The following is a 22,489-nucleotide window of genomic DNA, read 5'->3' on the forward strand; positions in this document are numbered from 1 at the left end:
GACCTCCTCCAGAGAAACTCTTGCAATGTCCCGGATCAAGCCGGTGTGTGAGATGATACCGTACCTACTTCAGAGGGTTATCGATGTCAATTACCCTCTCGATCCATTTACCGCTGAAAGGGTTAGCCAAGTAGGACAAAACTTGAGGACGGGAGATTGTGGACCTTTTACTATGAAGTTTTTAGAACTGTTGAGCATGGGCAAACCGATTAATGATTGCTTGAAGATCACCGACAACAATATTGACAATTTCCGAAAGAATTCGCGATGGACGTCTACGAAGCTGCTATTGGTCCGATAAATTAAGTAGCGAATAAACATTCTTCATGGTTGTACTTATTACTTTCACGCAGGTGGTCCATATGATCCGTAACAGTCTGTCAGGATGATTAGTTCGCTGAATTTGAATACAATTTAATCACATCACGCTCATCATATCATAGGATTGCCAGTAGGGACAAGTTAGTGTGCTCAAAATGGATAGAAACTAAGCACCAACCATGGACCTAAAAATCAAGTCTATAACGTTAGAAAATCGATTGTACGTACACTGATGAATATACGTACGTGTGTACACAGACCATAAATATACGTACGTGTGTACACAGACCATAATAAGGCCGTTACTTAGTTGATGGTACGTACACATATGAATATACGTACGTGTGTACACAGACCATAATAAGGCCGTTACTGAGTTGATGGTACGTACACATATGAATATACGTACGTGTGTACACAGACCATAATAAGGCCGTTACTTAGCTGATGGTACGTACACATCTGATAAAGGCCTAACATATACTAATACTGGTTAGAAAGACGTCATAATGATACATATCTAGACCCTCCAATATACAAAAAACACTACACCTGAAGAGGGTTTACAAACAACCGATAGGAGCTATGTGAGTGACCAGACCTCAGAAAATCTAAGAACGACATCCTCAAATCCCACATGTTACCAAAAAAATGACCAAACACGCATCTTCTATTAGCAACACGCGTAAAACCAATCTTCAATTTTGCAAAATCATACTGCTCCGGTAATGTACATGGAACCTCTTCAACTTTTTGATCCCGAGTTGAACTCAGCTTCCGGATAATCTACTGTCTCCGACGTAGCATCTAGTTGGAGAAAGCAGTCTCGGTCTGGGACCTCATCAAACACGTCTGCAGCAAGTTTCATCCTAATAGAAGGCATGGCCGCATCACATAGGCCTGTGTAATTTACTCCAAGAGCTATACACTCTAAGCACTTCAACGTGTACACACCACAGTCACCTTGTTGATAGTTCTGTGGGAGTGTTTTCACCCGGTAGTAACTAAATGCCGCCGCCCCGATATGCTCATCTTTGTACCTCCGGTTATATGCTTGTATCAAGCGTGGGATCATTTTTGCGAACGGTTTGCACTTCTTTTGTAGACTCTCGTCGGTTCTACCGCTGTTTATGCTATCGTAAACTCTTAGCCTCCACTGGACTAAGTCAGCTTCGATGGCTACCCAATGGTTGTTATCGAGGTTGTATGGGAAGAGCAGGGTGTCTACATCGTCAACCCACACCTTGTTTGTCATTCCGTATTTTGGCAGCCTTCCCACATACGTCTCAAAATAACCTTCTCCAAAACCCATTGATTAGAGGCTTCCATTTTAGGGAATTCGAATGCCCACATACTAACAAACAAAGGATCGAGAAAAGCAATACGATCTGTTTTATATGGGGATGGCGTTTGCGTCCCCCTAATACGGAACATATGCATACATGTAACCATGTGCTGCAACACGAGTGACATCTATCAGGCATTAGTATACCATAGCTAACTGCGTCAAATGTTATGCTACGAAGCTTACCGCATCCCATAACCAGCCGAATGTTGTAGTTGGCCACAATTGTTTAGGGGTCAGGAGGCAAAAATAAAATTCGGCATTTCCAGTGCAAGGTACTTTAGCCCTGAATACCAAAATTAACAAATCAGTTATAGATCGTAGTCCTCAAATCCGAATATAGACACTAATTATATACAACTCTAAATGAAGACTTACAAATCATCAGTTAGGAAGGACATCAGCTTTGCAATTTTCTCAGGAATTGCCTTACTAAAAGGATCGTACACTGCGGGAGATAGGACTACAATGTGGCTTTCACGTCGGGTCATTAATGCAGCTCGCATTGATTCGTCATTAGGGTTTAACCCTATGTTGGTGCCCACTGGATCTACTAATAGAAGATCAAGCTTTCTTGATGGAGGAAACACCTTTTGTAACAAATATGCAAAATACCTGGCTTTCTCCTTATCTTTCACTGTATGAGACGATGCAGGACTGCTGGTCCCCTTGGTTAAATCCACAACAGATTCGCACTTTCGATCCGACGAGCTAGGGTTACCACCACTTACCGGATGGATAACATTAATAGGAACGGGTTGAGCACCTGCTCCATCAACTTTGTCATTATACTTTGCTCTTTTATCGCCTTCCTCTCTCTCCCAACTCTGTACTCTTTTGACACGCTGTACACTGTCTACCATCTGCTTTGGAATTCGCTCTACACTGTCCTCTGGTTCGATTTTAATACTCCCAGACCACATGACCTTATCCTTAATGGCTAACGGATTCCTAACACAACTAGCAACTTTATAACCATCCTTGTCCGAATGCTTTATCTGATATAGCCATGACTTGAAAAAAAAGACATGTATTTGACGTTATATACAAGACATTTGAAATATAATATGACGCTGTTAAACTAGAGACAAAGTATACAAATTGCTAAATTGGTTGTGTACGAAAAAAATCATATATCAAAATAATTACAAAATTATACAACTTCATAAAAATGAAATTGATATTGTGTCCTCGAATAGATAAATACAAAGACTTCATACTGAACAATAGATATATAATAACAATTTTATCAATACGGTACGCAGATCATACCTCCTCTATTTTTTGTTCGTCATTTCTTAATGTAAGAGGTCCTTGCGTATGCGCTCCTCCATCCGTTGTGTTGATAACAACTTTCTTCAATAGTTGAACGTCACTCTCAAAGTTACCCATCCTACTCTCCATACCTTGAAGTTTGAACACAACTTCCGCTATTGCTCTAGAAAACGATATCTGAATATTATCCATTTTCGCCCCTAGTGTTTCAACCATAGTAAATAACCTTCCACTACCATCTTCACCCTGCACACCTGAATGCTTATCTCCAGACGCCTTCTCTGCTGAACATTTGTCCCCAACACTTTCTTTCTGCTCCTTCGCATTATTGGGGACATTACGGATGCTGGTTGGGGCTGTTTCAAGGAAATCATCGTCACTTACCCCTGCAACATGTTGCCTCCTCTCCCTCTTCTTCGTATGTTCCCCCTTCCTTTTTTTTACACAATCCCATTCTCTTTCATCCACTTCGCCATTGATCACGTCTAACAGCAGATTATCCAGTTTCTTCTTCAAACCTTCTCCTACACCATACATACAATACTGTCCTGGCCAATCTGGATATATGAACTCCAAAGGTTTAGGTACTAAATGCTTCACCTGAAGCTGCATTTCAGATACCATAACTTTTAATAATCTATCACAAAGAAAAAATGCAGACAAATAATGTATACGTAAATTGAAGGCATACCTCCCCATTATTAAGGAGTTTGCTCCCGGATATGAAGGCTTCGATATCCTTCCTTGGCCTCCCTCCTCTCCACCTTAACAGAGGCAAATCTACACCTTCTCTTACATTCCCGTAGCTAGCCCCCAGCACCTTCACGCTCTCAAATGCCCATATCAGCAATACATGGACACATCCATGGAGGGTATAAGCATTGTTAGGTAACCCAAGGACTTTGATGGAATCAACTAAATTCTTGAATCCAACCCTACCCCATTGAAAACTCTCAAATGCTTATTCATTCAACACCCTTTTAGCGTATTCCAGAGGAATCCGACTGTTCCTTGATAAACCAAGCACTCCAACATGAACAAGATACAACCGAGCTATCTGCGTCTTCATTTCATCAGACCACCCACGGCAGCTTCTCAAACCCTCAACTAGCTCCTCCCAGTTGGGTCCATTAAAAGATTTCACCTTTAAAGCCGCCCATAAAGGTGTATGATCGACTTCAAACTCTGTTTCATCAATCTTCTCACAATTCAAACCACTAATTTCTTCATATTCATATAGAGAGAACCTCAGCGGCTTTCCTCCAACCAAAAACCATACCTCCGAAGGAATGTTTATTGCCAATTGATTGGATAATAGATAATGGATGGTCTTCCCACAAAACAGGTAGTCAGATTCGGCTAGATCCAATAGAACTCTCAGCTGCGAATTCTTTCTTATTTTGTCATACACCTCATCACCAACAAAGCCTTTCAAACCACCAAGATTGGACAAACTACAATCGTGGTGCATGCTTCTCATCGGCAGTGGAAAATTACCAACCCCATACAACCTACTTGGATACCTCTTGCTTGACCCCATATCTACGACAGAAGCTTTAGTTTAGTTATTAATTCAATATCACAAAACATTTGTTGCTTATATTAGCAACGAAGCAACATGAAGTCACACAAATATCTTCCAAAAAACAGAGCTCAACAACATACAGAAAACTAACATACAATATACAAGGGCTACTATGTAATACTCGGGTATAAGAAAACAGTAAGCAATAGAGACTAAACCACGATATAGAAATTTACCTCTGAGCAAATCGCTTTATTTCCCTCCTCCTCTACTTCAAACCACCTCGCCGTCAACTCGCCGTCAGTGGTCCTCCAGCCAAACGTCCTCCACACAGATTCTTTTCACGCCGCAAGCTATCTAAAAATAGCTGATCTCAACCCAACAATCGTAAGACAAACAACACAAAGATTCAAGGGATCGACTTAGGTTTATGATCTTTTTATTTTCCCCTTTTAAGATCTTCGTTTTAAAAGAGAATGGCATAAATCGTAATAAAACACACAACTCAGATATAGAAGTAATTTGCAAACTTTTATGTGTTATTCTAGTAAGACAGAAATCTCAACGTGTTAGTCTAGTAATAAACCTACTTCTATGCAATATTCTAGGTAATTTCCCTTTATTTTATTTACAAATTGTTTTGAATTATCATATAATACTTATGATTAATAAATATGTAAAAACATTTCTGCATATGTGTGATTTGAATTTTTAAAATCAAAGATGTAATACTCAATCTATGAAGAAAAAATGTGTATTTAATTTTTTCATATTGGCAGATTGGTAGAACTAAATTTATGTAGCTGATAAATTCATAAATTTTATTTACTCACAATTACAATATTATTATTACTACTTCAAAATATTTCACAAAATAATGATGCAAATAATATAAACAAGCAATATAAAATTGTATTATACATCAAACAAATTAAAAACTATAATATTCTAAAATAATTAGTATTTAAAAAGATATATATATATATATATATATATATATATAGATTTACCAAACAATTATAATATTAAAAATAAATATTATCTTAAACAAAATAATTTTTTTTAAAAAATATAACAATAAGTTTATTATTATTATTAGAAAAGACATTGATAAATATAAATATAAATATAAATGCAATGACTGCAGTACAGCTCTACATGTTGATTGTCTATTTGGAAAAGACATGTACATGAAACCTAGTGAAACAGAAAAGGTCTCTTTTCACCACTACTCAGTTAAAGATAAAAATCTCGAATTGATAGATGTTCGGGTTATTCTCAACAGTTCCCTCTCCAGACCAATTTGCAAGAGATGTAAGCGCCATTGTCCATTCCCAGTGTTTATCATAGGGTCCAAAGCCATATATTGTTGTGTGGATTGTATTTGACATCCGACTGGTGACTTATCACCCCAATTTTATTTATTATTAATTTTTTTCATGTTAATTTGAAATATTTGACATTTTTGGCTATGTTGTCTCTCTTTTTTTTTTTTCTTTTTTTTTGGAAAATGTTGTTTTTCTTTAATTTCAATTGTGAGATGTAACTTTCTTTTCTTTAAAGGAAAGAAAAATGTTTATGTAATTTTATATTTTCATTTACGTGTTTTTTATAGCCAAAATCAACTAATTATCGAAGAAAAAAATCGCTGTATTTAATTAAATTACATGAATCAATGTCAAATTGAACCGTTTGACTATCAAAACCACGAGCATTCCTTATTCTTACCTTGGGACATATATATATATATATATATATATCCTACTATATTAATTGAGAAGTATAAATATGAAACTAACCTTAAAAAGTGTAAAAATTTACATTCAAATGCTCTTTAAAATATTTAATAAAAATTAATTACTTAATTTAATGAAGATAATAAATACTTTGACCAAATATAAACAATATATCAGAATTTTCTAATAAAATCTTTTAAATAATTATTAATTTTCAAAAAAAAAATATTATGGACTAATTAATTATGGACGAAAATTATTATTTATTTTTTTAAATATATAACCAATCAGAATTTTTAAAACTAAGATTTTATATCCAAGTAGATAATATGATTATTTTTAATGACTAGATTTGGAAGATTTTGTTAAGATTTTAAATTATGGTTCTCCTATCACCTTTCTTTAATTTTATTTACAAATTATTTTGAATTATCATATAATACTTATGATTAATAAATATGTAAAAAAATTTATGCATATGTTATGATTAGAATTTTTAAAATCAAAGATATATTACTCAATCTATGAAAAAAAAATATGTATTTTAATTTTACACATTGGCGGATTGGTAAAACTAAATTTATGTGCCTGATAAATTTATAAATTTTATTTACTCATAATTACAATATTATAATTACTACCTCAAAATATTTCACAAAATAATGATGCAAATAATGCAAACAAGCAATATAAAACTGTATTATACATCAAACAAACTAAAAACTATAATATTCTAAAATAATTAGTATTCAAAAATATATATATATATAGATTTACTGAACAATTACAATATTAAAAATAAATACTATCTCAAATAAAATATATTTTTTAAAAGAAATATAACAATAAGTTTATTATTATTGTATTATTATTTTTAGAAAATATATTGATCCGTGCTGTACAGCACAGGATATCTCCTAGTATATATGTATAGAAAAAGACACAATGTCAAATATGCAAATTTTAAGTTCAGATTCAAATTAATTTGCACGGAACGCAATTCTTCTATATGTTTTTGTTGTGTTACTTTCCCATACAAGGTAATGTATATAAGTTTATACACCTATTAACACCCTTAACATTTTTCCAGAATGTAGGCGGCCACTTCTTTTTCTCCTGCTGAAGCACGGCTCTGACCAGAACCATTTATCACATTTGAGATACATATTGCATCAAGCTTCCACTACTATAAATAACCTGTGCCAGGTTGCCAACTTTTTAAACAAGATAAAAGTTTAATACACTACAAGAAAAATGAGCTTCGGTAGCACACGGATAATGCTACTAAAGGGTTTTCGTAGCGCATTTGAAAACGCTGTATAATGAGGAGCTATAGTAGACCCCCTCCCCTACCACAGCAGTTTTTACGCGCTATGGTAGATTGACCTATTATAGCGCTAATACTCCGCTATTTTATATTAGTAACTAGCACTCAGTTTGTGCTATTATGTTTGTTTTTATAGCAAACATTTTGTGCTGTGTAACTTGTAATGATAACACATTATATGTGCTGGTGGATATTGTTTCCTGACATTATAGTTCTCGAATTTTACACTATAGTAGCACAAAATACTTGCTATAGGAAAGCGTTATATAGCGGTTTCCCTTTGCTATACCATCATTTACAATAGCATTTATCAATTGCGGTTTAATAATGTAATCCAGCATTTTCTCGTGCTATAATATAAGATTTCTTGGCTTTTATTTTGTACTATGTAATATTTATCATGACACTGAGAAAATTCTGTTTATATTCCAATTTGGATCTATATTTAACCTATATTGAATATATATTGAGTTGCATAATAATTTGTTATTTGAAACATTGAATTGCACAAAATGTAATTAGTTTTAATTTATGAAAGACAATGACTCATAAAATATCATATTACATAAAGTTAACTTGACAAAATGTAAACATCACATGAACTAAAAGAACATGAACTCGCTCTAAGAGTGATTACCATGCCATTATTATTCAAAGAGTCTTGCGGTTTGAGGACTCTCCTTTTTCTACTTTTGGGCGTTTATTACCAGTGTTGTTGCGTGTATCATGTTGCATGTTTTTCCAAACTTGCTTGTACAGTGGATCAATGTCTTCTTCCTCTAGTTCGATGCGTATTAAGTAGCCTAGGTGAGCACAGGACCTTCTAAACTCTAGCTTTGTTATCTCCTTCAGTTCATCATCCGCATCAGTTTGTTGATCGTTGATTGCTTGCTGTTGTGTCTGTTGTCTGAGTGTTGGTACAACGTTCTTAGCGGGGAGGCCGCATATGAGTCTTTTACCTTCCATTTAAGTAACAGTTTCTGCAGAACCAAATATGATATTGTTTAGATATGTTTGTTTTTAATCAACAACCACAACAAGCAAAAGAAAACAATATAACAAGATCCGAAACCTGAAAATGAATAGATCTATCAACAAGAATCTGCAAAACACCATCTACATTCTCAACAGACAAAATATTAACAAGATCCTGTTTTTTTTATTTCTTAAATCTAATAATAATGACTATCAGTGTTGGATTCTATTGAATATCTGCAAAAAACCTAATTCCAAACTGAAGAAGTAACTAATCAATGTTGTAATACTCATTGTCTTAAGGCAGATCTACTTCATCAAACAATAAATGAAAATCTATTAAGATTATTGAAACCAAAAACTATTAAGATTCAATTAGCCATCTCTGACAGAGGAATCGAGAAAGCAAAATAGCGACAACAAAAAACAAAGAATCAGGGGATTCGAGAAACAAGCAATAGAAAGAGATAATAAAACCTTTAGATTCGGCGATGATTTTATGTTGTGTTTGGCGATGGTGAAAGAGATGATATGAGTTCCTCTTTAGATTCAATCTGTGTTTTTTTTGGTGTTTGGCGATGGTGAAAGAAGGTTCGAGATTGAGTTTATTGGGTTTCCTTCGAGAAAAGTAGATATCGAGATGATTAAAAGTTATTAAAAAAAGAGCTGATTATTGACCGTTAGATGTATTCTAATCAACGGTAGATATGAATAATTTGGTGATCCACACCTTAACCAATTAGCCAATGAGATAATTGTTTCACGATTTGTATGTTATTAGTATAGTATTTTGTTATTTTTCTTTGTATTAATTTTGGAATATGGTGTAACAATTAAATAAAAATTAATGTTTCATATGGTAAAGCTAGTTTAATTGAAAATTTAAAATTATATATTTACATTGTTAATTTGTGTAGAATGCTTTCAAGTAAGAGATTTAGGGTATAGGTTTTTAGGGTATAAGGTTTGGGGTCTATATCTTATATTACTATATGATATAAAGATTTATTTATAATACTAACTAATATTAATAATTCATAATTATGTACAAATATACATAAAATTATATTTTACATTGTTAATTTCATGTTTCATATATTGGTGTATAATGCTTTCAACTAAGAGATTTAGGGTAAAGGGTTTAGGGTATAGGGTTTGAGGTTTATATCTTATATTACTATATATATGATATAAATATTTCTTTTTAATGTTAATTAATATTAATAATTCATAATTGTGTCATCAATATTTATTTATTGTTAATATTTGTTTTCCTTATTTTTTAATTTTTTCAAAAACTATTTGGTTTATTTATCTATTGATGTTAATTTTGTATGTATCCAAATTATTATCCCTAACTAATAATATAACTAACGTTTTAAAAATTGGCTTTTTTCTTGAACAACCTAAATGGCTTATTATCTTTATATATATATATATTTTTAAATATATCTCAAACTTGTTAAAAAGAAACATTAAATAACTTGTCCCATTAAATTAATATCTGAAACATATAAATTATGATTCAACCTTATAATCCAAAAATAAAAACAAAGGGACAAAGACTAGTGTATGACACAAAAGAACAGAAAGTACAGTAAAACCTCTATAAATTAATAAACATTATAAATTTTGCTAGTCCCTAGTCGGGACAGTGTAAAAATTAACAAAATTCGATAAGATAATAAGATAATAATTTTTTTGAAATCCCTATGTAATATATGGTCCCAATAATATCATAAATTAATAATCATGTAAATTTACATAATATATATATATATATTCTGATATAGTAAACTATGTTTCTCTTAAACCTCATATATATAAAACAATTGTTATGTTGTATCTTCAAACTATAATGATATAAAAAATATTCTATAACATTTCATAAAACAGCTAAAACTTTTTAAAATTTTCAATTACTAAATATGCATCATTTACATTTTCATAGTTTGATAGACTATTAAAATACGAGAATTGATATTCTTATTCATAAATTTGAATATTTATGTCATATATATAAGTGAATTTGTCTATAATATTTGTAATTCATTGTCAATAATATTTTTTTAATTATTTCACATTCAATTCCAATACCATAAAATTTACAACATCCAAAATTAATCTTGTTTTGCAAAAATTGTCTCAATTCATAACTTTTTAAAAATTAAAAAATTAAAAATATACCTATAAATTAATAATTATTAATTTACACTATAAAATAATAATTATAAATTTATAAATAAATTAATAAAATATCTTGGTCTCAACATTATTAATTTATAGAGGTTTTACTGTACTTATGTCTTTCAACTACAAAACACGTTTCCCAATCTGAAACATCAATTATCCTCATTAATTTATTCCTGCTGAAAAAAAAAAAATAGTCAATAGTTGTTATTGTCATCATATTTTGCACACATGTAAAATTAAAGTATATACCCACCATTACAATTTTATCTTCTGGCCAGGCAAGATAAGATCCATGTGCATCTTTCATATATTCGATTTCAGGAGTTTGCCTTCAAACTGCAGCATCTTTAACAATCACAATATCCACCCATACTCAACAAGCATTAGGCCCCAATTTAACGTGATGTACATGTTGATCAGGATTACTAGACGACCAACGTCCTTCAGCAACAACGCGATTCTCTCCGGATATATCCATCAACTTGCATTTTTGATTTTCTTTGAATGCAAGACGCTTCAAGAACAACCAGCCAAAAATATATAAAGAAATCAACCTCAAGCAAAAAAAATAAAACCAGTTCAGCAATTATGTCTTAAGTTATTAAAAACATGTACCTTTGATTTGCGACAAGGAGATGCCTCTGTCAGAGATGGCTTCAAGAACAACAAGCAAAAAATAATTTCAGAAAGCAGCAACCAACAAAAAATAAATCCATACAACAAGAACAACCACAACCAATTATGTACCTGTGATTTTTGACGAGGAGATTCCCTTGTCAGAGATGGTTTTGTTTTGAATAAAGGTTTCTTCAAAGGAGCTTTTGGAGTTTCTGGAGACTTGTCTTTCTGATAACTTGGACTTGCTGTCGAAGATACAGGAAGATTAGGAGATTTAGCAATTACAGGGGACATCTCATTATGAGATCTTATGCTTCCTCCCTTAGATGTAGATTTCTGAAGAACAGGGGATTCATTCGATGTTGTCTCAATCACAACTCTATTTACAGGCCATGAAATAAAACAGTTTAAAGAATCCTGCAAAGTTCTCATCTCGGCTGTAGGCCTCCATAGCCACTTCCAGGCCATGATATAAAACAGTTTAAAGAATCCTGCAAAGTTCTCATCTCGGCTGTAGGCCTCCATAGTATTTGATAAATTTTATGACCAGTCAGAATCCTACCTCTTCTTCCATGCTCAGCTTTACCATCAGACCATGCTTTCTTTCGTCTATAAACATGGTTGGGTGACCGAGACTTCTGGTGAGACATGTACACGTGCTTTCTACAATTACTCAACCACAAACTATTTGTGTGCTTCCCGCAAACAGGACAACCCATTATGTCTTTAACTTTGCAGCCTGCTAGATTTTCATATGCCGGAAAATCCTGAATGGTCCACAGAAGCATTGCTCTTAAAGTGAATGTAGAGCGACTGAATGCATCATACGTTACCTCTCCCTTCTCCCGCAGATGGTTTAGATCCTCTATAAGAGGTTCTAAATACACATTTATACTGTTTCCTGGTTGAGTTGGTCCAGGAATCAGCAATGTCAACATGATGTTCTCCTCTTTCATACACTTGCCAGGTGGCATGTTGTAATTGACTAGCAAAACATGTCATGCACTATAGTTAACATTTTTCATGTTGAAAGGATTAAACTCATCTGTGGAGAGTCCAAGCCTAATGCTCCTTTCTTCTGCAGAAAATGACAGATACTTTTCATTCATTTGATCCCACGTCACTGAATCTACCGGATGACGCATTTTTCCATCTGTGCTCTTATTACTGAAATACCACCGTAAGTCTTTCGCCGTGTCCTCTAACCTGAACATCCTCTTGAGACGTGGAATTATCGGAAAGTACCTAAGTACTTTCTGTGGAGTACCTTTCTTCACCTCACCAGTTCGCTTGTTAATCTTCCATCACGAAGAATTGCATTTAGGACAAGTGTCGAGCTCCTCGTACTGATTTCTAAATAGACAACAGTCATTCACACAAGCGTGTCTCTTCTCATAACCCATATCAAAAGATTTGAAAAATTTCTTCACCTCATACAAGGATGTGTGCAATACATTATCCTTGGGTAGCATCTGTTTTAAAGTCTCTAGTAGACTATCAAAACTTCTGTCAGACCAACCACTCTGAGTCTTGAACTTAAAGAGTGAAACAATCGCAGATAGCTTGCTGTAGTTTGTGCAACCTGGATACAATGGTGTTTCTGCATCAGCTAGCTTGGCTAAGAACTCATCTTCTACCTTATCATCCCTTCAGCAACATCAATTAAATCACCCTAACTAACCAGCTCTTCATCCATAAACTCAGCAGCTTTGAACAAACCTAAGATATCTCTTGGTTCCACTGGCTTGTGTTCTTTCTACACTCAGTCCCTGATTTCACTTCTCCATGATGAAACCAGTCATCCCTCGACTTGTAACTCCAACCCATTCCCCTTGTTACAAGATGATCAACAACATCAGCGGCTGAGTGGCGATATACGTTGCGACAGTCAATACACGGGCAAATAATAATTGCATTGTCTCCTAAACCTGCAGCCACAGACCTCACAAAATCCCAAGCACCTTTCTCATAACCAGGATCAGTTATGCAATGAAGTAAAATAAAAGCAAAAAACCAAAAGAAAAAAACGAATTACAAACTTTAAAAAAACTTTAACATATCAATTAAACCAATAAACTCAACTATACAAAACGTTTTCACATACCTGTTAAGATGAACCCATATCTTTTCCATAACCATTATATGTCCTTACCCATAAAGAAAACAAAACAAACACATAAAAATAACACAAACACCAAACAAATACCAAACAAACACTAAACAAACACCAAACAAACATATTCACACATTCAGCAACAATTTATTAAAACGAAATATCAAACAACCAATTCATTCAACTCTTAAACAAATGCATCAAATATCAGTTTCATTGTGAGAACTAGCCTCTGTGTTCTGATGCAAGCAGGCAGAAGATCCGGCTGATGAGATGTGATTACCTGACAAAATTTAAATCGGTCAAAATTTAAATCAGAGTACATATAATGGTCAAAATTAAAACCAGAGTACATAGTAAAGAACTGAAATACATTAATTGAATGCCTTATACCTTTCAGGTGCATGAGATCAGCTGAATTCGAATCTACTGAGATCGGCTGAGCTATTGAGACAGAGACAGAGGCAGAGAGAGACAGAAGCGGAGAGAGACCGAGGCAGAGAGAAACTGAGACAGAGAGCGACAGAGACACAGAGAGCGACAGAGACAAAGCGATGGATACCGGAAAGATAGACAGATCTAGATAACGGATATAGCTACACAGAGACTGTTAGAGATTTTGGTGCTGAGAATCAAAATCTTGTCAATGAGAATCGAGATTTGATGGAATGGGTATTGAGATTTGAGGAAAGGAATCAAAAACTTTGAGATTGAGATAAGAGATCTGAAAATTTTAGAGAATCTGAAAAGTTTTTGTTTTCTAGATTTTTTTTTTGGGCTAAGTGTAAAAGACAGTCTTTAATTTTTGGTCATCAGGGGGATGCGGGGGCGTCTCTAGTGATGGATTTTGAGGTTGACAACGATGATCTTCTTGAGGATGGTGAGTTTGGTGATACTGATAAGGGCGACCACAAAGTTGTTCAGGATAAGGTAGATTCTCCAGTCCAGGGAGCTGAGTCACATCCTAGTCACGGATCTGAATTTCCAAGGTGATCAAGGGTCGGAGCCTCAGGATGAGTCTGGAAGTGGTCCACAAGGTAAAAGTTTTAATTCTAATTCGATGGATTTAGCTGTGGGGGTTGTTAATAGTGCCTTGGCAGCTTTTACATTTAGTGATACAAGTGGTCATAAAGGGAGGACATTTAGTTCTTACGGTAGAAAGAGTGCGAGTAGTATTAGGATAGCTCCTGTGGTTTTGGCTTCTCCAGGGAAACGCTTACTTGCTAAGTCTTTGTCTAAACCTGCAGGTGATGGACACAAACAGAAGCAGATGGGGAAACCGGGTAATAATAAAGTGGACGGCAAACCTTCGGATGGGGGTCGTCCAAACAAGAAAGGGATGGGGGCTCTCCCGAAACCGCCGGCTCGAACGTGAAGATTTTGAGTTGGAACTGTCAGGGCATTGGGGTGGATCTGACAGAAGGATATTTGGGAGATTTGTGGAAGCAGCATAAGCCAGACATTTTATTTTTATCAGAAACTAAAAAATGTTTTTCCTATTGACAAAAATTTCAGAAGAAGTTTGGTTATAATAATGTGTATACAGTTGACCCCTTGGTTCTAGGGGTGGGTTAGCTTTATTTTTCATGGATGAAATAAAATTATCTATTTTATACGAGAGTGATCGTATAATTGATGCACAAGCGTGTTTTGGTCAACATTTAGTTTTTTTGTCTTTCGTCTATGGGGATCCTGTCCCGCAAAATCGGGTTAAGGTGTGGGAAAAGTTAATGGATATTGGTTCTTTTCGAATTGATCCTTCGTTTATGATTGGTGATTTTAATGAATTAGTTGGTAATCATGAGAAAAGGGGTGGCGCTATGCGCCCAGTGTCATCTTTTGTGCCTTTTAATTCAATGATTAATCATTGTGGTATGCTGGAGTTCCCGTGCTATGGGGAACAGTTGTCATGGCGAGGTAATCGATGTAATAATCAGGTGGTTTGGTGTCGACTAGACCGCGCATTAGGAAATGAGGATTGGCATAGTTTCTTCCCCAATTTGAAGGTAGATTATTTGGAGATGGTTGGTTCTGACCATTGTCCCATTTTGGCAACCTGTCTTAGAACAATTTCACGACGGAATAGGCAGTTTCGTTTTGATAAACGATGATTGGGGAAGGATGGTTTACTAGGAGCGGTAGAGTCAGGGTGGGCCCGCACGAATAATTTTCGGATACCGGCTTTCGTGGATAAGATCAGGAATTGCAAAAATTCGATTTCGTGGTGGCGAAAGAATAATGTGACGTCTGGTCCATCTCTTATTTCTTCCCTTAAGATAGCTTTACAGGAGGCTAAGATGGATGACTCGATCTCTCAGGAAGAAATTAGGGAAGTTGAGAGAAAACTAAAAGAGGCTTATAGGGATGAGGAAATATATTGGCAACAAAAGAGTAGCAAACTCTGGCTACGAGTGGGAGACAAAAATACAAAATATTTTCATGCATCGACCAAGCAGAGGAGGGTACGGAATAAGATTGTTGGTTTATATGGTCCGAACAATGTATGGGACGATACGCCCTTGGGAATGGAGAGGATTGCCTCAAATTATTTTGAGGAGCTTTTTAAAAGATCTGATGTAAGCAGTATTTCAGATATACTTCAGGAGATTTCACCTATCATTACGGATAGTATGAACCAAAGTTTAACTAGGAAAATTACGGAGTCGGAGGTTCGGAAGGCATTATTTGCTATGCACCCAGAGAAATCTCCAGGTCCTGACGGTATGACGGCCCTATTCTTTCAACGATTCTGGTTTTCTTTAAAAGGGGATCTGGTGACTTTGGTTAAAGAATTTTTTTTGAACAGGTGGTTTTGATCCTCGCCTTAATGAGACTAATATTTGTCTCATCCCTAAGGTGGATCGACCACAACGTATGACGGAATTTCGGCCGATTAGTCTATGTAATGTGAGTTATAAGATTATTTCAAAAGTGTTATGTTTCAGGCTTAAGCGGTTCTTACCGTCCCTGGTTTCAGAAACACAATTGGCTTTTGTTTCTGGGCGGCTGATTACAGATAATATTTTAGTTGCGCAGGAAATGTTCCATGGGTTAAATACTAATCAACAATGTAAGTCAGATTTTCTGGCATTCAAAACGGATATGAGCAAAGCGTACGACCGTGTAAAATGGGATTTTCTAGAAGCGGTTATGATTAAATTAGGATTGATAGACGGTGGATTACTTGGATTATGTGGTGTGTTTCTTCGGTATCGTATCAAGTTCTTTTAAATGGTCAACCTCGGGGTTCCATTTTACCAAAGAGGGGATTACGTCAGGGTGATCCTCTTTCTCCCTATTTGTTTATTCTCTATACAGAGGTTCTAATAGCGAATTTTAAAAAGGCTGAACGCGAAAAGAAACTTACCGGAATATCGATTGCTCGAGATTGTCCGTCGATCTCGCATTTATTGTTCGCTGATGATAGTCTGTTCTTTTGTAAGGCAGAGGAGTCTGAATGTAAGGTGGTAATGGATATTATAGGTAATTACGGGAAAGCGTCGGGACAAGAGGTGAATTTAGAGAAATCTTCTATCATGTTTGGTAAGAAAGTTCCGCCGGATGTAAGATCTCGGATAAAAACAGTAATTGGTATTTCCAGTGAGGGAGGTATGGGTTCTTATTTGGGAATACCTGAAAACCTTCAGGGTTCGAGGACTAACGTTTTCAGTTATGTTAATGATCGTCTGGATGAGCGAGTTAACGGTTGGTCGGCGAAGACCTTATCGAAAGGGGGTAAAGAAATTATGATCAAGTCGGTGGCGTTAGCTCTTCCAACTCATGTTATGTCGTGCTTTAAATTGCCACAGGCATTCAACGACCAAACTTACGGGTGCCATATCAAAATTCTGGTGGAAGTCTAATGATAAGGCTAGAGGCATGCATTGGGTAGCTTGGGATAAAATGTGTGAGGACAAATGTGATGGGGGTTTGGGTCTTCGTGCTTTGGAAGAATTTAATGATGCAATGTTGGCTAAGCAGTATTGGAGACTGATTCATTACCCGAACTCTTTAATGGCTCGGGTGATGCGTGGTCGATACTTCCTGAGAAAACATCCATTACGGGCAACTAAACCATATTCTCCATCCTTTGCGTGGAGGAGTATTTTTTCCGTTAAGGGACTAGTGGAACGAGGGGCACGGTGGATAGTAGGTTCGGGTTGTGACATATTGGTATGGCGGGATCCTTGGATACCCGATCACCAGCCAAGACCAGCAAATGGTAGGGGGAGAATTCTACATCCTAATCTGAAGGTCAATCAATTAATTAATCCCCTTACGATGGATTGGCATTTGCCCATTCTAGAGGAGTATATGGATCCAGCGGATATTCCGCTTATACAGAGTTTGGCGGTTAGTAAGTCATTTCGTTCGGATAGACTGATTTGGCATTATACTAAGTCTGGTAAGTATTCCGTGAGTTCTGGTTATAGGCTAGCACGAGAATTACAGAAGGAAGCCGAATTCGGGCCAACGTGCACAGTTTTACGGGCACAAGCTTGGAAACTTGAAGTCCCCTCAAAGGTTCATCATTTTTTCTGGCAGGTGACGTCTGGTAGTCTTCCTGTAAAGGAACGGATCGCTCATCGGGGTGTACGGTGTGATGTTACGTGTCAACGGTGCGGCTCTGCGGTGGAGTCTATTAATCACGCTCTTTTTGAGTGTGTACGATCCCGTTTGGTTTGGGAGCTATCGCCGATACATCTTCCTTCGACTGGCTTTCCTTATGGATCAGTGTATTCAAATTTAGATTTCTTATATTGTAGGCCTTATCAAGCTCCGGGGGTTCGGGTATTGGATATATGTTGCCCTGGATATTATGGACAATTTGGAAAGATAGGAATAAAAAGGTTTTTCAAGGAGTTGAGGCTGAGCCAATTGATATTATAAATCAGGCATCAAACAATAAACTTTTGTGGGAGGAGGCTAAGTCCTTCTCTGTGAACTCCTTGACTCCCCAGCCAGATCCGGAGGAAAGGGTTATTTCTGTTCGTTGTCAGGTTGATGGTTCCTGGAAAGGTTCCGACCCTTTAGAGGGCTTGGGATGGTGGTATGGTACTCATGATGATAGGACGCTACTTTTGGGAGCTCGCAGTCTTCGTCGTAGTCCCTCTTCCCTTCATTCGGAGTTTAATGCCTTGCTATGGGCTATGGAGTCTCTTCGTGCGGCGGGGATTGATTGTCAGAATTTTGAGTCAGATAGCGCTGAACTGGTGGCGATGGTGCAGGCTCTGGATGACTGGCCAGCATTCTCGCATTTATTGGAAGATTTCCATTCCCTCAGATCATCTTACTCCTCCTTCACCCTGACCCAGATTCCGCGAACGTCAAACATCCGAGCAGACTGTCTTGCTCGCTCCTCTAGACCTTTAGCTTCTGAATTTTCATTTGTAAACTCTTTTGCTCCAGATTGGGCGACTAACCTTGGAGTCACTTTTTAATTTATTTTATTGTTAGGTTGAAAAAAAAAAAAAATTTGGTCATAGTATCGAGACTTTTTTTTTTGTTTGCGGGAAAAAACCCAATTAGTTTGCCTCCAAAATACACCTTTCCAGCTATAATACTGATTTTTATGTTCCCGCTAAATAAAAATATATACTAACTTTAATATAATGTTACGAAATACTTGGCATCCGATTTTGATACTTTTAGTAGCAGTTCGTAAATTTGTGCTACAGCTACCGAAGCTCATATTTCTTCTAGTGATAGCTTCCATCTTTTTTTTTAAATTTCTTGAGATAACATAATAGTGCGAGCAATAATGGATTCAAAATTCATCCACACTAATCCTTCCTCGAGGTTTTTCTCTCTAATACATTATACGTTATTACATCTTCAAACTGCATACTAATTATTGTTGTCTTTTTTTTTATATATGTTTATTGACAATGATAGATGTATATCTATATTAACATATTTTTTTACGTACATTTTGGTTTATGTCCTTTAAGTTTTACTTATTTTTTATTTTTTTTACAACATTAATTCCTAAAACAATTCCATAAATAACATTGCAGAGAAACTCAAATACTATACTTTCTTAAATTGACCAACATTTGTTACATTTATTACCATAAAATTTTAACAACATCCATACATATTCCGATTTTTCCAAAAACAACTCTACCCATTAAAGTTTTAACCCATTAAATCTCCAAAACTATTTTTATGGATGCGAGAATCTCTCAAATTTAAATGTTATACAACATATTTGTTATCCATAATTATATTAACATTAATAATTTTCCTAAACCGAAAATCCAATTCTAAAATGTCACATTAAATATGCTGAAAACCCCCCATATAATTTGGTTTATTTTTTATTTTTTGAGGAATTACAAAAAAAAAATAAAATTCTATTAATTATCATAAACTATATATATTGACATGGAAAAATTATAAACTATAAAAATATGCTAATTTGGTAAAACAATTAACATAATTAAACTTGATAAAAAACTTATTTTGATTATTTTTTTTACGCAAAAACTTATTTTTATTTTAGTGAGACGGGTTCGCATTAATCTCATATAGGGAGTTAAGTGGAATTGTTTTTTTTTTTAAACACTTTTAGATTTGTACCAGGAGATAAATGTATTTTTAGACTATACATATACCACACGGGTTAAAACTTTGAAAACACTACCAAAATTTTATACTTTGAATACTTATATCAAATGCATGTAAAATATTGTCCTGCGATGTACCGCGGGTTAAACCCTAGTTTATTATTATTTCGCAGGTGTAAGAGTCAAAGTAACGGCTTTGATGAAGAGAGTGGTAGTATATATCCTTTGTGAGTGCTCTGTGTATGAATGGAGGAGATGGATTGGAGACAAAAGCTACTCTGCCAACTCTCTTCTTCCGGTTCTTTCATCTTTTTAACTTCAAATATATCACATTCATATATATAGTTGGTTAGAAGCACCAAAAGAACTCATTACGTTAATAGTGTGTCAAGAAGTTGTAAAGTAAAAGGGAAACAAAACATATTTGTAAACCTTGGAGTCTATACTCATTTCTTTATACTCTTTGTCTCTTTCTCTTTTATTGATTATTTCAGAGAAGGATTTTATCAATGATCAAGCCGATCTTGATTAGAAACACAAAGGAAATGGTGACAAACTTGGACTTTCCCACGTGCATTAAAGTAGCTGATTTGGGGTGTTCTTCTGGGCAAAACTCGTTTATATATGGCAATGAGTGAGATCGTCAACACAATCAATGTGTTATGTCGAGAACAGAACCAATATCCGCCGGAGATAGAATGTTGTCTGAACAATCTCCCTGGTAACGATTTCAACACAACTTTCAAGTTCATAACTTTCTTCAACAAGAAGCTCACAAGCGAGGGATCATGCTTCGTTTCTGGATTCCCTGGTTTCCTTTCACTCGAGGCTCTTCCCTCGAAAGAGTCTCCATTTGGTACATTCGATTTAGAGTGTTCATTTCCTCTCTAAGGTCTTCTATAAACTTCTTTTATAATTTTTCACCTAAACACATTTAAACTTCCTTAAAACTTATACAACCAGCTTCTCTTTGCCCTGTTTTTGCTTTATGTAATTGTAAGCTAATAAAGTCCCTGTTACTATGGCCGATATCAAATCCATGTGCCTCCAAGTTGTTTATTTGGAAGGATCCCTCTTTTCTTATGATCTCCTTCACTTCTTCCTCGCTCGGATCATAAAACGGCATTTTGAAAGACTTTACCTTTGACGCACTCACAAGACCCTATGTAAATCAAATAACAAAAATATCACATATTTCAAACTATTGTGTACATATATATATATATATATATATATATATTGGGGTTGAAAATTTTAAAAATTAAATATGAATACTAAATAATATGATACCTCGAAGACTAGGTCGCGGAGAGAATCAGGTAACAATGTCCACATATGACAACAATCCCTGTACGAAGGATCATCCAGAATGTTTCTTCCCATTAATGTGAGAACCATACGTCCACTATATACCATCTCTTCAGAACGCATTTCAAGAAATGTCGTAAAATCTCTTTGGAATTGATTCAAGTAAGCCTTGTATACACTTAGGGGACTTGAACTTGTGATGTATGCATTCATCTTATTTTTCTCCAGACCGTCGGGAACCTTACAAGTTCACAATACCGTTGTTATAACTCTTTTAGTTTTAAGGAAGTTTAAATGTGTTTAGGTGAAAAATTATAAAAGAAGTTTATAGAAGACCTTAGAGAGACATAGAGCAAAAGCAGGGCAAAGAGAAGCTGGTTGTATAAGAGCGGTGATTGAAACAATGCTCGTAGCTCATTTTGGAGATGCCTTTAATATCGATGCATTGTTTAACAAGTATGCGCATCATGTTTCTCAACAAAACGACTGTAACTCTAGTTGTTTCATTAATTGGGAAATAACTATTTTGATGGCTTAAGGATTAATCTGTATGTGATGCGCACCGTACTTTCATTTCATATAAGTCAAATGTTCTCCGACCAACACTCTTTTGCTTCTTATTTATTTCAGAGGTGTTTCTCAGAATACATATTCAATGGGAACTGATATATCCTTCTTGTTTTGTTTGCCAACAAGAATATTTGGAGTTCTTTGTTCGTTGTATGATTAACCTAACCCATACGTGAAATGCTATGAAGCCAAACCTCATAAAACCCTTGTACGTGGGGACTCGTAATTAAATGGACGGAAGTTACAAATCTTGACCATGAAGAATTTCAAACTTTCATTGTCCAAAATAGGCAAGTTGCTCTATATAAGACCATGGGCAACGGAGTATACTCGGCCCGTCCCCCGTATTTATTGGATTTAAATTTAATTGTTAAAAGCCCAGTTTCGAAAAAACGGTTCTTATTTGGGGACGTTTTTCGTCCGTCTTCTTCGCCACGTGGTGTCGTCTGATTGGTTGTCTTCTTATCTAGGGTTAAAAAAAAAAACTCATTTGCGAGACAAAACTTTCTCGAGTTCTTTCTTCTCTCTCGACGGCGACGACGAAGACGATACATCCTCGACGATTTGACGAAGCCGTTCCGTTCTTGTCACCGGAATTCCGTCCCCATATTAAC

General features: G+C 35.4%; 4 protein-coding genes, 1 long non-coding RNA gene and 4 pseudogenes across 5 annotated transcripts; 3 read left to right on the forward strand and 6 right to left on the reverse strand.

Annotated features, from left to right (window-relative positions):
- Nucleotides 1-1,066: 1,066 nt before the first annotated feature.
- LOC147948874 (uncharacterized) lies at nt 1,067-1,633 on the reverse strand. The gene has a single exon (XM_087468979.1). The coding sequence runs from the start codon at nt 1,631-1,633 to the stop codon at nt 1,067-1,069; it is 567 nt and encodes a 188-aa protein (XP_087325105.1).
- A 1,229-nt stretch (nt 1,634-2,862) lies between these two features.
- On the reverse strand, nt 2,863-4,218 carry LOC104715399 (uncharacterized). Its single transcript, XM_087468984.1, has 4 exons — nt 4,209-4,218; nt 3,991-4,126; nt 3,633-3,876; nt 2,863-3,547 (listed from the first exon to the last, which is right to left on the reverse strand). The coding sequence occupies exons 1-4, from the start codon at nt 4,216-4,218 to the stop codon at nt 2,933-2,935; spliced, it is 1,005 nt and encodes a 334-aa protein (XP_087325110.1). The 3' UTR covers nt 2,863-2,932.
- A 3,814-nt stretch (nt 4,219-8,032) lies between these two features.
- On the reverse strand, nt 8,033-9,134 carry LOC147948875 (uncharacterized). The gene is made up of 2 exons (XR_015573756.1): nt 8,982-9,134; nt 8,033-8,509 (listed from the first exon to the last, which is right to left on the reverse strand). It is a non-coding gene; the product is annotated as an uncharacterized LOC147948875 (long non-coding RNA).
- Nucleotides 9,135-10,864: 1,730 nt separating this feature from the next.
- LOC147948876 (uncharacterized) lies at nt 10,865-12,289 on the reverse strand (annotated as a pseudogene).
- Nucleotides 12,290-12,619: 330 nt separating this feature from the next.
- Nucleotides 12,620-13,454, reverse strand: LOC147948877 (uncharacterized; annotated as a pseudogene).
- A 1,704-nt stretch (nt 13,455-15,158) lies between these two features.
- On the forward strand, nt 15,159-17,291 carry LOC104715400 (uncharacterized). Its single transcript, XM_087468998.1, has 4 exons — nt 15,159-15,434; nt 15,549-16,149; nt 16,235-16,300; nt 16,747-17,291. The coding sequence occupies exons 1-4, from the start codon at nt 15,159-15,161 to the stop codon at nt 17,289-17,291; spliced, it is 1,488 nt and encodes a 495-aa protein (XP_087325124.1).
- Nucleotides 17,292-17,709: 418 nt separating this feature from the next.
- On the forward strand, nt 17,710-18,869 carry LOC147948878 (uncharacterized). Its single transcript, XM_087469006.1, has 2 exons — nt 17,710-18,093; nt 18,195-18,869. Exons 1-2 carry the CDS (start codon nt 17,710-17,712, stop codon nt 18,867-18,869), a joined length of 1,059 nt encoding a protein of 352 aa, XP_087325132.1.
- Nucleotides 18,870-19,189: 320 nt separating this feature from the next.
- Nucleotides 19,190-20,913, forward strand: LOC147948879 (salicylate/benzoate carboxyl methyltransferase pseudogene; annotated as a pseudogene).
- An 18-nt stretch (nt 20,914-20,931) lies between these two features.
- LOC104715401 (salicylate/benzoate carboxyl methyltransferase pseudogene) lies at nt 20,932-21,518 on the reverse strand (annotated as a pseudogene).
- Between the last annotated feature and the right edge of the window lie 971 nt (nt 21,519-22,489).

This window comes from Camelina sativa, chromosome 2 (genome assembly GCF_030686135.1).
Source record: "Camelina sativa cultivar CO46 ecotype springtype chromosome 2, ASM3068613v1".
NCBI classification, from domain to species: domain Eukaryota; kingdom Viridiplantae; phylum Streptophyta; class Magnoliopsida; order Brassicales; family Brassicaceae; genus Camelina; species Camelina sativa.

What these genes read in the sequence shown, in the direction of transcription:
- LOC104715400 (XM_087468998.1), top strand. Translation starts at nt 15,159, where the DNA reads ATGGATATTGGTTCTTTTCGAATTGATCCTTCGTTTATGATTGGTGAT. An exon ending in GTTTCTTCCCCAATTTGAAG is followed by an intron (nt 15,435 to 15,548) that starts GTAGATTATTTG and finishes TGATTGGGGAAG; the next exon opens with GATGGTTTACTAGGAGCGGT. An exon ending in GAAATCTCCAGGTCCTGACG is followed by an intron (nt 16,150 to 16,234) that starts GTATGACGGCCC and finishes TTTTTTGAACAG; the next exon opens with GTGGTTTTGATCCTCGCCTT.
- LOC147948874 (XM_087468979.1), bottom strand. Translation starts at nt 1,633, where the DNA reads ATGGGTTTTGGAGAAGGTTATTTTGAGACGTATGTGGGAAGGCTGCCA.
- LOC104715399 (XM_087468984.1), bottom strand. An exon ending in ATGAAGACGCAGATAGCTCG is followed by an intron (nt 3,877 to 3,990) that starts GTTGTATCTTGT and finishes TCAATGGGGTAG; the next exon opens with GGTTGGATTCAAGAATTTAG. An exon ending in AACTCCTTAATAATGGGGAG is followed by an intron (nt 3,548 to 3,632) that starts GTATGCCTTCAA and finishes TCTGAAATGCAG; the next exon opens with CTTCAGGTGAAGCATTTAGT.
- LOC147948878 (XM_087469006.1), top strand. Translation starts at nt 17,710, where the DNA reads ATGGATTGGCATTTGCCCATTCTAGAGGAGTATATGGATCCAGCGGAT. An exon ending in ATCACGCTCTTTTTGAGTGT is followed by an intron (nt 18,094 to 18,194) that starts GTACGATCCCGT and finishes CTTATATTGTAG; the next exon opens with GCCTTATCAAGCTCCGGGGG.